At 33.1% G+C, this 14,050-nt stretch overlaps 1 protein-coding gene across 1 annotated transcript in view; it reads right to left on the bottom strand.

Annotated features, from left to right (window-relative positions):
- The window catches only part of MLLT10 (MLLT10 histone lysine methyltransferase DOT1L cofactor), a 235,757-nt gene that overhangs the window by 85,000 nt on the left and 136,707 nt on the right, over positions 1-14,050 (bottom strand). Inside the window, exons 10-11 of the mRNA XM_069086119.1 lie at positions 9,495-9,750; positions 5,429-6,181 (exon numbers count right to left, since the gene is read on the bottom strand). Of these exons, the coding sequence (XP_068942220.1) occupies positions 5,429-6,181; positions 9,495-9,750 (1,009 nt within the window). The remainder of the gene's footprint in view (positions 1-5,428; positions 6,182-9,494; positions 9,751-14,050) is intronic.

Here is a 14,050-nt window from a genome sequence, read left to right as displayed (position 1 = left end):
GCTGTATGTAGTCTCTGTAAAAATAGTTCTCTTACCTCTGCATTAGTTCATAAGTTTTCCTAGGACTCTCTCAATCCATCACTTTGATCATTTTCATGGTAAAATAAATCATATATATAATAAGCATTTAACAAATGTATGTTGACTCCTGACTAATAAGATTCCATTATTCATATTTCATAATTTATCCAACCAATCATCAACTGGTAAGCATCCACTTTATTTCCAATTCTTTGCTGCATCAAAAGTACTGTTGTATTTTTGTACATAAAGATAATTTTTATCTTTGATCTCAACAGGCTACATGGCTAGTGCTGATATTTCTGGGTTCAAGGGTATGATACAGTCTAGAGATCTTTTATAGTTTCCTATTGCTTTCTAGTTTGGACCACTGGACCAATAGTACATTGTTTATCTTCCTATATCACTTACAACAATTATTTTTCCTGTCATTTGTAACAATATGATGGGTATGAAGTGGATCTTTAGAGCTGTTTTAATTTGTATTTCTCTCATCAGTATTTGGAGTATGATTATATGGTTGTCATTGTTGGGTTTCTTCCCTTGAGAACTGCCTGTTCATATTCTTTGATTGGAAAATGGCTATATATTTCTATCAATTCCATGTATCTGTTAGAGATCAGATCTTTATCACAGAAATTTTTTACAAATGTAGGTTTTCTTTATGTAAAACTTTTTAATCTTCTGGAATCAAAATTGTCCATTTTATCTCCTGTAATCCTCCCTATCCCTTGCCTGGTCAAGATCCAATTATAAAAAATAACTCCTTCCATTCTCCTCAATTTATCCACCCTTTTAATCTAGGAAAGGTATCCAATTTGGAGATCATCAGATTTTTATGTAAGTACATCTCCAAAAATGCTTTCATATTTTCTAAGCAGTTTTTATAGAATTATGAATACTTCTTTAAGTTGGATTTAATAATTTGCTACTGTGTTCAACTGATTCTGGCTCTTGTGCCCCTAATCTGTTCCACTAAAACCTTTTCTATTTTTAAAGAAATAACAAAGAGTTTTCATTATTAGTCAGTCAACAAGCACTTATTAATTTTTTTTTTTTTTTTTGCTTTTTGGAGGGGGGAGGGCATGGCAATTGGGGTCAAGTGACTTGCCTAAAGTGACATGGTTAGTAAGTTGTTAAGCTGTCAAGGGTCTGAGGCCAAATTTGAACTCAGGTACTCCTGATTCCAGGACCGGTACTCTAGGCACCACCTAGCTGCCCCAACAAGCACTTGCTGACTCATCTTGAAGGGACTTTTTCTACCAAGTCCTCCCAGTACCATCCCCAATACTTCCCCCCCACCCCCTCCCCCACACACACTCATTCATTCATTCATTCATTTTCTCTAGCTCGTTTGGATGTGTTATCTTCCCCACATCAGAATGGAAGCTCCTTCACAGGAGTGACCGACTTTCTTTATGTTTTGAAATGCTCAGAACAGTGACTGGCACTTGCTTGTTGACTGAGATATAAAGATAGTATTATAAGATCACAAACCACTGATTTAGAACTGGAAAAGGTCAAAAGAAGCCATCCAGTCCAATCAACTCATTTTTCAAATGTAGAAATTAAGGCTTAGTTGAGTTAAGAATTTATCCAAGTGGGGCGACTAGGTGGCGCAGTGAGTAAAGCGCCGGACCCAGAGTCAGGAGGACCTGAGTTCGGTTCCGGCCTTAGACACTTAACACCCACACAAAAATACTAGCCGTGCAACCTTGGGCAAGTTACTTAACCCCAACTGCCCTTCAAAAGGCAAAAAAAAAAAAAATAATTCACCCAAGACCAATGAATAAACAGCACTGCTGGGTTTAAGACACGAGTCCTGTAAGTTCTATTTCTAGTGTACCATGGATCCTTTGCCATCCATTCAGATCACAGTTCAGGGTCAATTTCTTTAGCCCAAAAAAAAGAGAAAAATTGTCAATTTCTTTCCAGTTTCCCCATCAAGTATGTCTCCGGTTAAATATCAGCTCTTTGTTCTTTCTAGTGCAGTGGATAATAAATCTGTTATAAATATGGAAAAGAAGTAACTCAGTATAGTAGATAGTGACTTCTAGAGTCAGCAAGTTAAAATCCTGATTCCAGTCAGAGTACTATGTGGCCTTGCAGAAGCTACATAATCTACAGGTGCCCAAGCAACTCTCTAAGACAATAAACTGCTGATCTGCAATAACTGAAAGAGTTCTGCTCATTGGGATTTCCCTGTATTGACGAAATCATGGGTATGACATGTATAACCTATATTGAATTGCTTGCCTTCTCAATGTGGAGTGGGGGGGGGGGGGGGGGGGGGAAGGGGTTTATGATCCTTAAGGTGGAATGGTCACATAGTAAAATCTCTACCTTAAAAACTTTTTTAATAATAAAATAAGAAAAAATAAAAAAGTAAAAAAAAAAAAAAGAAGAAGAAAAGAAAAAGGATTGGATCAAGACGGGGGAAAAAAAAAGAAATCATGGATGTGGAACATCCTCCAGCCTCCAAAAGACCAAAATTATTTATAATGTGGACAAACATAGCATTTTCATGATTGTGAGAAACAAGGCATATTTCTGAATTATTAATGAATGATTATAGCATTTATCATAAGCAAAGCCCTATAGTAAAAGATAGGGATGCAAAAAAAAAAAAAAAAAAAGCAAAATAACACAAAAACAAGTCCCTCTCACAAGGAGTTCATATTCTAGTCAGGGGAAAAATACACATGAAATGCTTCAGCTATAAGTCAGATGGAAAGGTTCTATGATCCTTAAGGTGGAATGAGCACATAGTAATGTCGCTTCCTTATTGCCATTTCCACTGATAAAATCATATCTTATTCTGATGTTAAAACATTTCACAGTGTCAAAGATTTTGGTCTTGATGAGCCTTCAATAATAAGTGGCTGTAGCCCTACAGGAGCAATTGCGAAGTTGCATCTTTAAAAGGGATGATGGCTGAGTACGCTGGGCTGGAAGCACTGCCATTCTCAAGGCTCTTGGGATCAGGGTTTTCATCAGGGTAATAGGGTTGGTGCCAGGTGGCCCTGCCCTAAGCAGCTCACACTGCCTCCCATCTTTATCCCAGGATGCCTTGCTACTTCAGCTAGGCTGGTTTGTCTACCTTGTGAGTAGCAACTGGGAGAAATGGTTGCCTCCCCACAAAAAAATGGCTGGACTAGAAGCAAAACCAGTGGTGTGGAGGATCCCACCACTCTAACAGCCCCTGTGCTTCTTTGCCTGCCAGTGACAACTGATTAGCAACTACTTATTTTGGTAATAAGGAAGGTGAACCCCTCCATGGTTTCTCTTCTCAATGATAACCGTGAGGGCTGGGCTGGAAGTAGGACTGGTGGTTTGGGGGGCATTGCTATTATAAGCATCTTGACTTCAGGATCCAAGACTTTCTCCATCTAGGAAATATAATCAAGGGAGTGGCAGTGGGTCTGACATGGCATTTTCTGTCTCTCCCTCCTTGGTGCCTTGATGTTATGTTATACATATGATATGTAAAGTAGTATTATATACATATAAGTTTTTACCAAATTCCTTTCTAGAACTAAAATGCTTCATTTTATGATTTTAACAATGCTTCAATCAGAAATTCAAAAGGAATCTCATTTTTAAAATGTGCTTTAGGACTGTTTTCTCCTATATGCCCCTTTAAAATACTGAGCCTAATATACTATCATTTATAAATACATGCAACATATGTGTGTGTGTCAGGACTTGAAACCACAGTGGATCATTTAGGATACTTCCCCACTAAGAAACACCTAAGATGGAGAGGGTGAGGAAGAACAAATATATTCTATGTGTTGTACAACCTTGGAAATGGTCCAACACAGAACAATGGATAAGGAACGCCTACTAGGTAGGTGCTTTGGTCGGGTCTATAAAATGTAGTATGATCTAATCTGAAAAAGTAACAAGCAACCCTGACTATATATGGACATTTTAGTAAGAATTTATGATAAATGTTAAATTTAAAGGTACAAGATGTAATTTCTGGGATGATTCAGGACTATATGAAATGACCTGAACAGTATTTACTATTTACACACCATACAAATTACAAATCTAATTCATAAATTAAGTGACTTTTTAAATAATTAAACTTATAACTGATGATTCTCAAAATCCATACCAAATATATATATATACATTAAAATTATTAAGACAATTCTAGGTTACAAAAAGAATTTTAAAGGAATATAAATTTTGAATTCTATGTTTTTAAGTGTCTCAGAAGATTATAAAAGAGAGAAAAGTTTTGAAGATACACATTTCAGCATTGGTATCCTACCAAAATTCAACTTGTACTGATCTCACACACATTTCACAAATTAATTATATTTCCAAAAGACACAATACTGGATACCAATATTTTTTTAACATAAACACTGATCATTAGAATTTTTAAAGCACAGTATTTGTATGCTGATAAAATTATCTATGAAAAAACCAATCTGCATTTAAAAAGTCCCTTAACTCTAATTTCATTCATTTTTATAAGATGTGCATGTTAATATTCTCAGATAGTTCTCCCTCCTTTTGTTTTGGCCATTTTTTCCCTGCCACTTAAGGTATTTTATAAGTAACAAAAACAGTCACACAAATCCTGGCTTGGTCAAAATTCAGATATTTTTTTTTAATAGTAATATCCTAAAGACAAAGATTTAGGATACAATAAAGATCCTTTCATTCCCTTCATGACCCAAAAACCTATAACCCAATTACAATTCTCCAAATTGAAAAAAAAAATATGCTACTAGCAAATTTCTGTACAGGTCACACACATTTTTCAAAGTTTAAACAAAAGTGAAAAAGCAATAATCACAATCCAAATAATCAGGGCCTGTGGAAATTTTTAAATTGTATAAAAACAAATCTGGAAAAATTCATGTGATTCTATATGTAAAGCACTAAAATTGTTAACAAATTTTAAACATAAAATGATAGCATTACATCAAAGCAATTAACAATTGACTTTCATAATTTAAAATTAATTCATTTACCACTCAGTCAAAATTATCCTAACAAAATAAAGTATAGTATTTGAATACTAAACCACAGATTTATAAGGATTATAGACCTAAACTTTGAGGGAAAGGATCTCAAAAGTAAAGGCATTTAAAAACACACCAGTTCTCAGGAAACTGCATGATCTTTATTTTTATTACAAAACATTCACAGAAAATAACTATACTTCAACCTGAAATCCATAAAGTTAACAGATCTTAAGCAGTGAACTTTTGAATAAATCTCAATTAAGTTTGTAGACTGTGGTGGGAAGGGAAAGATTTCACCTAGTATAATGGTGGTCCTGTATGAATCAGGCGAAATTTAAGATTAGGATAAACATCAAAATCTTAACAGTACTATTATAAACTACTTGTGAATTTTCTCATTGATTCTCAAGTTTAAAATTAAAATGCTAGTTTACAATGAAAATACAAGAAAAAGTAGTGTTTTATGTGGGTATATATACTTATATGCATTTTATAGACAGACACACACACACACACACATACACACACCCACACCCTACCACCCCCACACATATACACAAACTGAAATATGTTTTGGAAAATAAAAACTGACAAATCCCTACCTGAACCAACAGGAGAAGAGCCAACACTAAGACTTTGTAAACTTCCATTCCTGAGCAATGTGGGAGATTTCTGAAGACTAGAGCTTGTTATACTTCCTGCAGCTGATGCTACAGATGATGTTGGAGAAGCAGACGAAACAGAAAGATGGGAAACATTCTCTTGATTTTTGTTTCCTTTGGGGCGACCAGGCCCATGCTTATTTTGCTTACTTCCTTTTCTCTTCTTTTCTTTTACAGTTTCCTCTTCAATGCCAGAACACTGAACTCGTTTGTATCCTGCAGTAGTAAGGCTGGCATTACCCAAGTCTCCAGGTGAATTTTCAAAGTTTTTAGGCTGTGAAACAACTGCTGATGTTGAAGGGAGACCCATTAAGGAACTAAAACTATTCACCCCCCCTTCCTGGCTTCCGGATTCTCCTTTATGTACATCTTTGGTTGATGATGACTGCTGGGAATGAGTATAACTGTCATTGCGCAGGTCTGATTCTGTAAAGCTCAAGAAATCCTGGGGAGACTGAACTGAACTTCCAGAAGAAGATTTTACACTGCCTGGAGTTCCTGAAAAACTTCCTGTAGTAAAAAGACAGGGTGGAACAGGGGGAAAAATGGATACAAAAAAATCTCATCAGCAAACCAGTTTTAATAATGTATTTGCCAAAAAAAAAAAAAAAAAGGAATAGAAATTTAACATAAAACTAAGGACTATTATTTTATAATGAAGAAATGTTGGGTTTCCTGACATACACCATTTAAAAAATTGTCACAGTTGAAAGGAAAACCACATTTTAAATCTTAAAAGGCAAAGCACTCTAAAAAGACTATTTTATGTGTAATTTAAAATTATATCAAAGAACCTACCTTTTGGGAAGACCCTCATCTCTCAACTTTTTCCCCAAGCAGCTGTGCAGTGGCTAAGACTATAAACAACAGTAGGGTGTCCTTCAGACAACCCAAAGCTGCAGGGAGACCTGACAAGACTTTAAATTTACTTGGGAGGAAGAAAGTGAATATGATTCATCCTCATTCAAACATTAACAATACAGAGAGGATTGTGAGTACTGCTCATATGCTTTTATGAAACAAAGTTCTTCTTTCTGCATGTATTTGATCAAATGATAAGAAGAATAGCTGAATATATAATTGTTTGACCAAAGATGTCAAGTATTAGTTTTGCCATTTTTTAATCCAATCATTCTATCAAAGGTTACAAATACTGGTATGCTCATGAGTAGAGAAGGATCTAAACTTCCTAAATGTCTTCCAATCCACTCCTAAAGCAGCTAGAAAGAAAATCAAATCAACTTATTTTCTAGTCTTGGTGCCTTTTTTACTCCCTCCTTTCCCTTCCCCTCAAATGGATCAAATAAAAGCAAGAGGGTAGTAGGTGGAAAGTGTTTAAATAACTCTTTCAATTAACTCACATCATCCTCTAGTTAAGACCACCATGAGAACATACATTTTTACTAAGTGCTCTTATTTCATACTGAAAATTTATACAGTTAAATCCAAAAAACATTTTAAACTATTATCTCCTCTGACAAATATATGGCAAAAATATACTTTTCATAATGAAGTGAACAGACAAATTTCAACCCATTTCTGACCCAGCACATATGTTTCATAAACTTGACCCGGTATCATGTTTTATCTAAAACAATATAAAGAAGCTCAAAAATGAAACACACTTTCAAACAGAATAAAGGAACTTTTAAGGAGTTAAGCAATAAATTTAACAACACAGTATTTTTACATGTAGAGAAAAATTATATTATTTAGATCTGTTTTTATCAAGAAACACATAAAAGTCATCTGAATACAGAGATTTTCTATAGGTTCAAAAGTAAGAACTTCATTCTTAAATTTTTTTCATGGGCACATAAAACATTTTGCTTAAATAAGTTCACCAAATGCTTTGTTGGCAGGCCCATTAAAATCAACATTTTAAAATTACTTAAGTAGAAAAGCATACACATTAACAACCTGCTTATAACTATATAATTTTCATTATTTCAATGATTTAAGGACAACCAGTTTTGTCACTTAATTAGCAACTATAAAGAGGTTCTCCATCATCAATCCTAATCTGTCACCATCTGTCTTGCTTCTCCAATTTTTTAATGTTTTTACATCTGGTATTATCACCATACCATAAACTAAATAATATTAAATTAAAGAATATTTTAGAAGCATATAATATACCAGCAATACTTTGAAAGTATATCTTCCCTAACACACCCCCTCATTCTGATATAAAACAAAAACAAACTTCCTTCATTTTCTGATAACAAGAACTAAAGATTAAAAAAAAATTATATACAATACATAAATTCTCATATAAAAATGTGGTATGAATATCTCTAGTGCTTGTCTATCATACAGGCTTTCTGAAAATTTCCTTAATTTTTATGAAATTTAAGAAGAGGGGTTTTCCAAGTAGATTTTCAATTCAAACACCAAACAATAAAAATAAACTCAGAAATGCAATTATGCTAGTGAAAAACTGGGTCTTAATTATAAGAGAATATTTCAGTGGGTCCTGTTAATATCAGATTTAAAATGTAAATAAATGCAAGGCAAAAATTTAAATAGGATTATATTATTTTCCAAAAGTAAAATTGCAAAACAAGTCTATTTTATGAGCAAACAATTTTATTCATCCAAAACATATAGTAAATTTCTGGGGTGTTTCCCAGTTTTGCCTTACTTTTTAAATAATTCCTTAAGTAGAAGGAATGAAAAAGGATTCGAAAAATGATTGTCTGACACAGTTCTCTATGTATAAAACATCCTAGTCTACGTTTTTCCAAGTAGGATAACAGACTAAGGAATTTTATGTAAATGCTCATTGAACTGAATTTTAATATATAATTATTTAAATGAAGTAATGTCATAGGAAGACAAAAATTTTGCTTATTTATCCCTAAAGGGCTAACAGAAAACAGATATTTAATACATAAAATATAGGTAAAATATTTGGTAATGTTTACTTGTATATTTGTGTGTGTATGTGTGTATAATATACACATACACTTAACACCTCAGTGTGTGTACACACACACACACACACACACACACACAAGAAAATTAAGCAGAACAAAAATCTGATAGGGTTGTGTATTCTATGATACAGTAAACTGACTTAACACACTTGTTAGAAATAAATAACTATGCTTGAGAAATACTGTTTTTCACTGAAAATTAGTAATCTACTAGAAGTTTAAAAGACAAATTTTCTTCAAGATGGATTATGTATTAGCTATAAAAATTGGGGTTTTTTTGTTGTTGCAGTTTTAGGAAAACGAACTTTAATTGGGAAAGGGAAATAAAAGTGCCAAATTAACCAATAAAGAGAAAAGACTACTTACTGGATAACCTAAAAAGAAACTTGTATTTTGAAAACGACAAGTTTAAAACCTAAGAAATATTTACATTAACAAAAGAATATAAGCCTATGCTGTAACATAAATAGAACAATCTAAAAGTTATTGATTTAAGAAAGCAATTACTTTTAATTAAGAGAAAAATAAAGGCTAGAGCTATATATATTTGAGCCAAAAGAAACAATCACCAAGTCTTAAGCTATTCTCTATTGTTGCCCTAATCTCAAGTTTTATATTGTATTCATTTACAATGAAAATTCAGTTCAACTTCAATATACATCAATATATAAAAGAAACCATTGGTCATCTAACATTTAATCCCCCCCACCCCACTTCAAAGAATATTAACTTGGACTAGGCAAATAACCATTTAATTATTTTTCTATGTTCCAACTTAACTTCTTTCATTAGCCAATACTAAAAGAACAATTATCTTTTGCAAAATTTAACTACTTTTGATGAACAAAAAAACAATGTTATAACTATAGCACCATAATTAATACCTTGCTGAAAAGGACTAGCTGCTGACACAGTTGTTCCTGGATTCCTTCCACCACCAGGCTTTCTTCCCCTCTGACCTGAGCTGTGACCTGCTGATTTCTTCCCTTTGCTCTCTGACCCTCTAGTCTCTGACACATCGTTTCCACTTGAAGTGAGTGCGGAGACTTCCTGGAAATTTGCATTTGTAAATCGAGCTGCAGTATCTTCCAAGCGCTTCAATGAGCCTGACATAGAGCTGTTGCTAGTGCTTGTATATGTCTAACATTTGGATTAAAAAAGGAAGTAAAAGAAAAAAAAATAAAAGGACTAAATTAGACCACCAAAAAAAAAACCCCAAACTGCATGTCACCTTATGAAAAATGAATAATGCATATTTAAGAAAACACATAAGAAAATAGCCTACGGTTCATTTTCAGTGCTACAAATCAAACCAGTTTACATTATACATTTTAAAAAAAACTTTAAATTTACTCTAACATTGAATTAAGATTATACATATGGCTATTTTAAATATATGCTTCTTCATATTAGAATATCAACTGACAATATGACTAGTAGAGCATTAGATTGCAGCAATCAGTAAAAGTGCACATTATAGTAGTAATCATATTTATTAAGTAACAAAGAATAAAACTGAAGGCACCATGAAACATCTGAAAACTGCATTCTTTCCCACCATAAGAAAACACTGCTTTCATTATTAAATTATAAAAACAATTTTGGCATTCAGCATAATAACAGGACAACTGCAAAGAACTAGGGACGACTACTTTAAACCATTATGCCCATGAGAATAGGAAGAAAATCTAGTAAGGTCAGAGCAAGAATGTTTTAAAGAACTTGGGGAAGAGGGGGAAGGATGTTTTAAAAGGCAGAAAGATTTAAATATTCCAAGTGGAAGTTATTTCCATACTGAAGTGTGTAAGAAGGGAATTATAGAGAAAAGTTATTTTGCAGCAATATTTTTTAAGAACTATACTTCAAAATATACTTCAAATTGATGGATATTATTTCATTTTTGAAGGCTAGACAGACATCTAAATAAGTTTATTATAATTTATATGACTACAGCCTGTTCAAATAAAGCCAAATTAGAAAACTAAAAAAGGCAATTTGTGTACAATAACTGAAATGCCTCCAAAATGCAATATTTTGCAGTTATCTTCTTACCACATATAAAAAATATAATCCTTCAATTTTAAGTATTACTTCTAAAACTAAATATGTTTTTTAAAAGAAAAAAATTTTTAATCATAATGATATACCTAGGATGATATGAGGAATCAAAACTTGCAAAATACAAATTAGAATCTAAAACCTCCACCATACACTCACTATTCAATACAAACTGTCAGATTTGAAAAATGAGGAGAGGGCTATTAACTCTGAAGTTTGTACTGAGCAAAACGGTTAAGAAGCTCTTAGTAAAATTGATATTTAGAAGTAGGGGGAAAGGAGAGAAAGGGCTATATTACAATGAAAATTAATTATTTACTGGGAATAATTTCTAATTTTTCTCCAATCTCACTACCTATTTTCCATTTTTCAAATATAAACACAATGAGGTCTAGCAAAACAGAGTTGTTCACTATTCTCCTAAACTATATAATCCACAAGCATGCCCAACAGGCTTCAAAGTGAGCTTAGTAAAAGATAAAATCCCATTTAACAGACCAATAGGATTTAAGTTGGTTAAACTTCATGGCTTACTTTAGAAACACGAACCTTTTCCATGCTGGGCAGGTCAATTTGGAAACCACCCCAGCTCACTTTTCAATCATTTTTCCATTAGCTTGGGCTGGTCCTGAAGTTCTCCATCCCACTCACATCTGACCCTGTATGACCCAGTGCAGGTCAAAAGCCATGTAAAAAAAACACATTGGTACTCTTCACTCATGTATCAAGTGAGGGAAGGAGAGAAAACTCACTGGGGGTACTGTAAATGGAAATATAATATTAGCTTCTTCATATACGTATAAATTAGGGCTGGTCAATTTAATTGGAAAGTCTATTGGCCTAAAGTACAAAATTGCCCATATGCTGAAGACCATAAATTCAATAAAAATTATTAAAAATGTATGATGTTAGAAAAGGCAATACAAAGAAAGCCATGAACAACAATGCCAAGTAAACTTCAGTGGCCATAACTTAATGACAATTAGCTGGCTTTTTTCTGAAAAAGGGGAAATTTTCAATCCTAGAAAACTTTGAAATGATAATGAATTCAAGACACCCCATCATAGAAGAAAATGCACTTTAGTTAAAATTTTAATTTTTTTCTATTAGCAAAAAAAAGAGATAGGAAGTTAGATTTATAGGTGATGCCAAACAGCTAAACAAAAGTCATTCTAACATAAAAATAACCAACATAAGATATAAAAACTCAAATACTTATTCTCAAGTAAATCCATGGTTATAGTAGAATCTTAATTTACATTAGTGTCCCACACAATTTTACTATGTTTATGTCATCTAAACATTTTTTCACTAATTACCTACTGATATCTGGCACATCCAGAAACTAGGCCTGATCCAATAAACCAAGAGCAATATATGAATCAAAACAGAACAACTCCTAACTTTTTTAGTTACAACTAAGAGTCTTAATCTACAAGGCCCAGTAGTTAACATATCAAAATAGAACGCAGCTCAATTGTCATAGTGAAATCAAATACTACAGTTACAATGTTTTTCATAAAATTATCCAATGAGTACATGCTATCACATTAATAACAAATAGCTGCCTATCTTCTCTTAAACAACTCTTCATGAAGCAGTCTTAAAAAAAACTGAAAAACTTTTCTCCATTATTTAAAAATGACATTAATAAGATATTAATATTACCACTCTTTTTAGTGAGTAATCAACAATTACTAAAATAAGATTCATTTTTTCTCTTAGACAATTAAAAAACCTTTGAACTATTAAGTACCAAAGGCTAAATTACAAAAAATAAAAATTTCCATTAATAACATTATGTAATATATAAACACAAATTACAAACCAGAAGATTTAGCAATCCAATGTTTAAATTCCAAACCACTGATATCAGAAATTTCTGTCAAAAAATAAACTGAGACAACAAAACAAAGCAACTTTTGAGAAAAAAATGTAAAATAAAAAGGGAACAGGTATTATGATTTGGGCAAATCATAATAGCAGCTGATATTTATGTAGCACTTTAAGGTTTACAATGTACTTTATACAAATTATCTCAGTGCCATGTCATGACATAATTTTTTCTTTCCTCAAAATCTCTGGAACCTGCCAAGAAAGAATGGTTAGTTGTAGTGGCCCAATTTCACTTATCTAAAAGAAAAATTAAATAGTACAGCTAAGTAGCACTTAGTATTCCTAAGATTAACTCAATATTATAAAGCATAATTAGATAAAAGAGTTATTATGACTGTCTTAAAAGTTTTAAGCTCATATTTAAAAATATGGGTTCAAAATATGGAGAATGTGGCTTCCTAAATGGCCATTATAACTCACAAAACAAATGTCAACCAATCAATTAAAAAAATTTATTAAGTGTTCACTGATGTGCCAGGTTATCCTGCTAGGTCCCAGGAATAAAAACTCAAAAGTGAAATGTCCCTGCGCATGCGCACAACACGCACACACACACACACACACACACACACACAAACACACACACACACACACACACACACACAAACACACCCCTACCTTAAATATAAATCATTTGAGGGTAGGAGTACTCAGATGCAAAGGCTTCATGCAGAAGGTGAAACTTGCACAGAATTGTCAGGGAAAATAGAGATTATAAGAAACAGGTGGGAATGCATATGGCTCATGGAGGATAGTCAATGCAAGAGAAATGGAATATCGTGTATGAGGAACAGTAAGCTCAGTTTGGCTGGACCACAAAGTATAGGGAGTGAAGTAATACATGTAATAAGGCTAGAAAGGTAGCTCAGGTCCAGGTTATTAAAAGGCTTTAAATGCCAAACAGAGTAGATTATATTTGATTCCTTTACTGAACAGGGAAATAACATAACTAAATCTAAGGGTTATAAAAATCAGTTGAGCAACTGTGTGGAGGATATCTGGGGGAAAATTTTGCAGCAGGGAAACCATGTAGTTGGTGGTTTATGCTCTAGTCTAGGTGGGAGGTGCTGAAGACTTGAACTGGCATGGTTGCTAGATGGGTGAAAAGAAGGTGATGGATACAAGAGATGTTATGTTGGAAACTAAAATATTTGGCAACTGACTAGATAAATAGAGTGATACTTAGTCAAGGATTAGTGAGGTTGCAAGCCTATATGACTGGAAAAATGGTACTGCCTTTGACATGCCAGGCACTGTGCTAAGCACTAGATAACTATTATCTCATTTGAAACAGCTAAGTTCAGATGAGATAATAATTACATATAATGAGTCACTTTTTTGACAAAATGTTCAACTATGATAAGTTTTTCCAAGAGCATATGCTATCATGTTAATAATAAATATAGCTGCCTATCTTCTCTTTTTTTTAATGAGGAAGGAGAAGATTCTAGAAGTCATGAATGGAGAGAGCAAACTCAAGAATGCT

The sequence above is a fragment of the Petaurus breviceps genome, unplaced genomic scaffold, assembly GCF_028583685.1.
Source record: "Petaurus breviceps papuanus isolate PSGF00001 unplaced genomic scaffold, PetGlider_PUasm1.0 178, whole genome shotgun sequence".
Classification (NCBI taxonomy): domain Eukaryota; kingdom Metazoa; phylum Chordata; class Mammalia; order Diprotodontia; family Petauridae; genus Petaurus; species Petaurus breviceps.
This window is presented reverse-complemented; position numbering and strand designations above follow the sequence as displayed.